Source organism: Miscanthus floridulus, chromosome 7 (assembly GCF_019320115.1).
Source record: "Miscanthus floridulus cultivar M001 chromosome 7, ASM1932011v1, whole genome shotgun sequence".
NCBI lineage: Eukaryota > Viridiplantae > Streptophyta > Magnoliopsida > Poales > Poaceae > Miscanthus > Miscanthus floridulus.
Genome location: NC_089586.1, coordinates 49126344 through 49133374, shown reverse-complemented (window position 1 = coordinate 49133374; position 7031 = coordinate 49126344). Strand labels below are relative to the sequence as shown.

The 7031-nt window shown below is 45.2% G+C and overlaps 1 protein-coding gene across 1 annotated transcript; it reads left to right on the top strand.

The window, feature by feature from the left end:
* The first annotated feature begins 3814 nt into the window (after window positions 1-3814).
* LOC136465489 (uncharacterized) lies at window positions 3815-4468 on the top strand. Its single transcript, XM_066464199.1, has one exon. The coding sequence runs from the start codon at window positions 3815-3817 to the stop codon at window positions 4466-4468; it is 654 nt and encodes a 217-aa protein (XP_066320296.1).
* The last annotated feature ends 2563 nt before the right edge of the window (window positions 4469-7031 follow it).

The window sequence follows — 7031 nt, the reverse complement described above, 5'->3', positions numbered from 1 at the left end:
ACCACATGACTACGTCATCTACTATCAGGCTCGAGGACTAAGTGGGCACACTTCACCTTGCAGTGAATGTGCTTGTTTTTTCTTGAAGACTCCATGCCTCTTGAAGCTAATGAAGATTATCTCCTTTTCTCATCGTCGGACTCTAAGTGGGCACCCTTGGTCCATTGCGAAGAAATTTTTAATTCTGGACTTGAGCTCCTTACACCCTTATGGCAAGCCGTACTTGGAATATGTTGCTTAGCTGCGGTTCACGCTGCTCGGCGATGGCGCACGCTGCTCGGCAACTGCTCACAACTGCTCGGCGACTCATCGCGGTGGTCGGACCATGAGTTTGACTGCTCGGCTTTATTCGCACCTGCTTAGACGAGCTCAAGATGGCGTTGCACAATGGGTACAAGGCGCTCGGGGATTAGCTGTGGGGTGTACGACCCAGGATTCCCATGGTAGACCACATGGGCTGCGCCCCCAGGGGTGGCCTAGCCCACAAGACGAAGCCTTGCGGGGCACGACTCTGCTCGGTGCCTCCCGCAAGACACCGGGAAGATATCCTAAAGATACTACGAGATCTGTTAGGATATATATGATCCCAAGATTCCTGTAATCAGTTATTACTTTCTGGTTATCTCTCAAATCTAACCGACTTGTAACCCTGCTCCCCGGACTATATAAGGCGGGCAGGGACCCCCTCCAAACTCACGCAATATCATACGATAGCTACTACAAACCAATAGACCACAGGAGTAGGGTATTACGTCATACTGATGGCCTAAACCTGTCTAACTCGTGTGTCTCTATTGCCTTCTTGTTCTTGATCTCACGCTCCTCTGCCGATCAATCTACCTTCGTGGGATACCCCTCGGAGGACTACCGACGATATTTTGTCGACAATAAGACTAGCCGTCCTCTTCCAGAAAACATCCTCCCACTTTAGATGAGAAATTAACGTAAGAGGGAGTCACTCCTCTCTAGCCAAATCTCTCTAAAACCACGAAGATCTTGGCTAATCCTGAGGAAAATAACAAAGTGCAAAAGGATGGCTGGTAGACACATCTCTTATTTATGGGGCTATTACACAATTCCTAGAGTGTTTGTTGGTTTAGAGTCGAACCACTTAGCCAACGGGGCGAAATGGTCCAATTTGAATTCCATGCATTGGACAACAAAGTGCCCTTCGTGAAGTTACTTTGCCTCAATGCATGCTATCTCCAATAATGCCACATGTCACCCTAAGCTTCTTAAGGGTTTTGGGGTCCAAACAGCCAAACCCTCCAATCCACGCAGCCGGTATGCAAAGCCTCCAATGTTGATGCTAAAAGGATCTAAATGGCTTGAGGAGGTGACTAGCCTATAAAAATTTCTCTACAAATACAAAAAAACACTAGAGCAAGGTGGCTAGTAAAATAGCAAGCCCTAAAAGCCACTATTTGCAGTAGCTATATTTCACTCAAGCAAGGTATGAATGTAATGAACAAGTGTGAAGCTTTATACTGAATCAGGCAAGAGGGAGACACAATCAGTTTATCACCAGAGGTCCTATTGCTTGCCAGCAACCTACATCCTCATCGTGGCAAGTCTAAATGTGGCGATTCGTGAGCTAACTAGCCACTCAAGCTAGACCCACAACTTGAGTGCCGCAAGAATCAAACGCAAGAAGCACTCCAACTAGCCACGAGCATTCCACTAGAGTTGCTCTTCGTGATCTCCTGTGGGGATGAGCACAAGAGCACCTTACAATTGGTTGATTGGAGGCAGTAATAATCACCACAAGCGCCTCAACGATCCTTGAAGCTCCAAGCCAGCTAGGTGAGGTAATCACCAAGAGTAACAAGAACAACAAATGCCGCCACACTCAATTGTGCCATGAGAAGCAAATCGACGATGCAAGTGCACTAGAGCCTCTCCAATCTCACCCAAATGTGATTCAATGCAATCAAAGTGAGTGGAGTGTGTTTGTCAAGCTCTCAAGGGTGTAGGCATCAGCTTGGGGTTGCAAGAGAGTGTCCAAGCCCGACCAAAAGTCCTATTTATATCCCCACATCAAGAGCCAACCGTTACCCCCTTCAAATAGCCATTGCGGGCTCAACGGAGACCTCCGGTGGTGCACCGTAGTTCACATCGGAGGGCTCCAGTGACTAGTTTTCAACGACTCAAAAACTAGCCATTGCCTTTTACGGGTACTTTGGTGATGAGTCCGGTGAAGCACTGGACAGCTCTAGCGGACCCAGGTTCTTTGGACCGAGAGGTCCGTTGCCATCTCCGGTGGTGCACCGAATGACTCCAGTGAACGTTAGCGCTCAAAGTCCCATTTGACACCCTCTCTGGTAGAATAGTCTGGTGTTTTTTGAACAACCCCCCACTCAGTTAAAGTTCACACCAGATAGCAATGTGCACTGTAGTGAGGCACCAAAATGCAAGCCGCTGGCGCCTGAAAAAGACTCAAGTCAACATACTGGTCCAGCACTCTGGTGGCACCACCGGTGCAGCACCGGAGCACTCCGGCGAGTGCAACGAAGTACCCTCAAGCGCCTTTCGTCCCCCTCTTTGCAAACATGTCAATTCTCAAATGTTTGCCAAACATCTAGGTACCGAGTTAGCATTTGTTTAGTGTTTCAAAACATTTTTCGCTTGCTACTCACTATATCACTAGGTCTAATGTATATGCATGTAAATCAATACCTACTGGCACTAGATAACCATGCATGTTTGCATTAGAGCTCCCCTTTAAACTGAGAAAAGATGGAGGGGAGAAAGAGGCAGCCAGGACCAACGAAGGGACAAAATGGGTCACTTACATGTGGGTCCCATGTGTGAAGGAAGGTAAAAGGGTATGTATTTTTTTTCAATGTGATGTAACAACCATCTCTCAACATCAGAAATGATGTTTTCTCATCCCCTATAGAAATCATTTGTGGAACAGAGTATTTGGACAAGCACCATTAATTAGCCATGCAAGCAAGCATGACAATGGCATTGATAACTTGGCTTCGAAGGAACAAGTAATAAATTAACAAGAACGTAGCCACTCACGTACTACCTCGCGTCCTTGGCCAATAAACTTGTTTCTTCGTCTAATTTTCGTTGGTCTGATGAATGAACGAAGGTGTAGAGGTAGATACTTGTATAAAGAAACCGATGATCAGGCCGGCCGGCCGGCCGCTGTCGTCGGCACCTGCTTAGTCGTTAATCACGTCAATGGATACGGTGACGAAGTGACGAGCACACAGACAGCGCATGCCTCATGCCTGCACTAGAGGCATGTTTGGATGCTGCCTCCCAAGCAGCTTAGACGCTACGCAGCGTCCTCAGGCGTTCGATTTCGATCGCCTAGGGCTACGATCGCTTGCCTGCATGGCAGGTAAGCCCAGACGAGGACGGCATCCAAACACGCCCTAGCTGCAGCCTGCCGGTTTCCAGTTTTCCACAGGTGAAGGTTTGATGTGGTGATGAGGGCATGCACTAGTGGTATATGTACTTCTATTCTGTAGTACAGTCAGTACCTAGTAGTTGGCGTGTTTTTTTTTTAAAGGATTGGGGTGGAGAAAAGGAATCGGCAATTGTTGCAGCCAGTTTTTCTTATGGAACTGTTGCAGCCAGTAAGCAAGCCGTTTGACTTTGACCCATCCTACAACCGAGTCGCGAAACTGGGCCCACGTACGTATGTGGGACCCACACTGCTTGTGGCATTACAAATGCCACCTCCCTGCTCCCTCGAGGCCTCAGCTCGGTCCTCTTCTTCTCTCCATCCTATCCAGTTCCACCATCGCACTCCATATTTCCATTCTCTGCGGCTGGAACCGCCGCAAGCACGCCTACCATGGCCCTGGGTGTGTCGGCCAGCATGGCCTTCCTCCTCCTCTTCTCCCTCGTCGTCGTCTCTCACTGTGACACCCTCCAAGCCGACTCCCCCACAAACGCCTCATCCTCGTACAGCGCCGTCGTCCCCGCTAAGGTGCACGCAGTTCTGGATGCGGAGAGACTCCTCAGCCTCCCATCCAGCGTTGCGGAGCCAGACCCGGATCGGTCGCCGGTGGAGCCCGTTGTGGAGCCAGACCCGGATCGGTCGCACCCGGACAGTGACGAAGACAAGGACGAGGATGAGGAGGAAAAGGAGAAGGCAAACAGGAACAAAGAGGGGAAGAAGAAAACCAAGAAGCACCACGATGGCGGCGACAAGGGGAAGAAGGAGAAGCAGGCAAAGAAGCACCTCCGGCAAAGCGATGACGAGGACAAGGAGGAGGAGAACACGAAGAAGCGCATCCACGGTCGTCACCACCACGTCGAGGACGAATCGGTGAAGAAGAAGAAGAACAAGCTGTCGCATCAGATCAAGAACAGCCACAACGACGATGATGACGAGGAGGAGGAAAAGATGGCGAAGCAGTGGAGGAAGGCCATCAAGAAAAGGTTTGGCCATGGCCACCGCTCCCAACGCGAGGAGGCCGAGAAGGAGAAGGTGATGAGCAACTAGCTCTGGTGGTGTGCTGGTGCTGCCCTCGGTTTCCTTTATGTTAGTATCATGCTGCTTCTCCCTTCAGCTTACAGTCGTTGTATGTGTCTGTCTCTCTAGCCATGGATCTTCAGCCTACTGTTGTAGGATCGTTGTACGGTTGTAGGTGTGTCTCTAGCCATGGATGTTCAACCTATTGTTGTATGCTCCGATCTGCTTGCTTTTAGAAGTATTGTGTGTTGATCATGTGAAGTGGATATGTTGTTGTGCAAATAAAGTCAACAGAGCTAGCTAGATTTGGTCCTTTTGCTTTGTGATTACCTGTCAGCAACTCAGCATAATCAAGCAGATGTTCTCAGGCCAAATACTGACTGCGGTGCCACTCATCATGCAGAGATGCTCAATATATATAGTTTTTTTTGGAAAATAAAATCATGGATACAATTAATAACTCGATGGTCGGTTGATTTTACATCTTTTTCAAGCTAGCGTAGAAGTGCGTTGATGATCCCATGCATATTTCACAAGAAAAAACCCTCATCTCTCTCTCTCTCTCTCTCTCTAAAAATCTTCCGGCAAGGCACTTGCCAAGCATGTATTAATAAAGACGAGTAAGTTAGCCACCGCCATCATCAACCGAAATATTGGCAATAGGTTTTTTAAGTCTTAAAGTCCAAATGGCACAGATCATCCACTCTATACGCTAATTGAACCATAAACTACCATCAGCCAACTTACACTTTTTCTTCGCTTCGTGTAAAATGATTAACCTAGGAATGGTGGTATGTACTCTAATCCTTATATATTGGTCTAACGCACCCTCAAACAATCAAGGTGGGACTAAACCCTCACGATGTAACATAAATATACACATAGGTCACTATAGGATAAATCTAAATTGGATTTGTTGTCACACTTACTCAACACTACCATTATGATAAAAAAACCATCGTATCATGTTAACAGAAAAGATCTATTTACTATCTCAATATTTAGCTAACAGAAGAACCCATCACATTTAATATTGATACCTACAAATTATCATGTTAACTACTAGAGAGAAAAAAAAAGAAAACAAAATTGTCTACTATTGCCATTAGAAAAAAAACATTAACCAAAAATACCTTACCTATTTATAAATTGCCCATCACTGCCATTGTACAAAGATCAATTGTCATAAAGAAACCTTCAAGTTTGCTGCCAAGACCTAGGAATTACTAAGTCAGTTGAAAAAACAAAGAAAAATAAATTACCTAAGTATATAAATTTTCCAATACTTTTATTAAAGATTCAAGTATGTTTTACCCCCCTCAACTTGCTGCAAAATTTGAACACCCCCACAACTCCAATAAAGATAGCATACACTTATTAACTTTTGTAACTAGGCAAAATACACCCTTAAAACTATTTCAAAGTGGTTTTGTTGATGTAGTAGGGGGCGCCAACATTTCATTTGGTCTCTCTCTTCTTCCCCCCCTCTCCTTTTCTCTCTCCTCTTTCTATTATATAAAAAAGTTAACTTTTGCACATCACTACGTAAAAAAATGATTTTTAGCAACGGTTCAAATTTTTTGTAGGGGCGGCTGGTGATGGAGCCGCCCCTACAATGGCATGCTTGGGTGCCCAGACACCAGCCGCCCCTACAAATGGAACAGCAGGGGCGACTGGTGATACGAGTCGTCCCTACAAATGGGGTCTGATTTGTAGGGGCGGCTCAATCACCAGTCGCCCCTGGAGTTGCTATTTGTAGGGGCGGCTGGTGATTGAGCCGCCCCTACAAATGCCCCCGTATATATAGCTCCGATTTGTAGGGGCGGCTCAATCACCAGCCGCCCCTACAAATGACCCACATGTAAAACAGCTGTAGCACCTTCTTCCTCCTCGGGTCACTCACTCCAACCCGTGAAAGAAAGGTGGGGAGGCCTTGTGCACCTTCCAAAAATTGCTCTACTAAGGGGGGGGGGGGGAGAAGGTTTTGGTCTCAAATCCTTTGGTGGAGAAGTTGTAGAAGGTAAGAAAATGCTATTCCACACTTTTTTTGATGTTTTAATGGTTGGTTAGTGAGTAATTAGAGTTTTATTTTTTCTCTCTCTTTTATGGTGCTTGAGCTACTTATGAAGCAAATTAGACCCAAGTTTTAAATGTACTAGGGTAAATTAGGGAGGGGAACAAGATCATACCCTTATTTGGTCCATGTTTCTTAATTTTAGTGAACAATTAGTTAGTTTTATGCATCTTTCATGTGCATGTAGATCTAGATCTAGGGTTTGTTTTTTATTAATTTTGTTTTTGTAAATTTATGTTTGATAAAATTGGACTAGGGTTTGTATGAAAGATATTAGGTAAAGTATAATTGTTGCTAATTGTTGTCTTTGAAATTGTTTATTGTAATCAATAAATATGTATTTTAATTATTTATGGATAAATGGGCCATTAATTAATTTTCCTTTACCATGGTGTGTTTGTATGCTTCATGTAATTATATTAGATTTATATTCATATATATCTGAAGTATATACAATTATTCTCAAGTAATTATTAATTTGATTCATTTTTATATATATCTGAATAAGTAGTCCTTTAA

Bases quoted from the DNA above. Each gene is read 5' to 3' on its own strand.
- LOC136465489 (XM_066464199.1), top strand. From the start codon at position 3,815: ATGGCCCTGGGTGTGTCGGCCAGCATGGCCTTCCTCCTCCTCTTCTCC.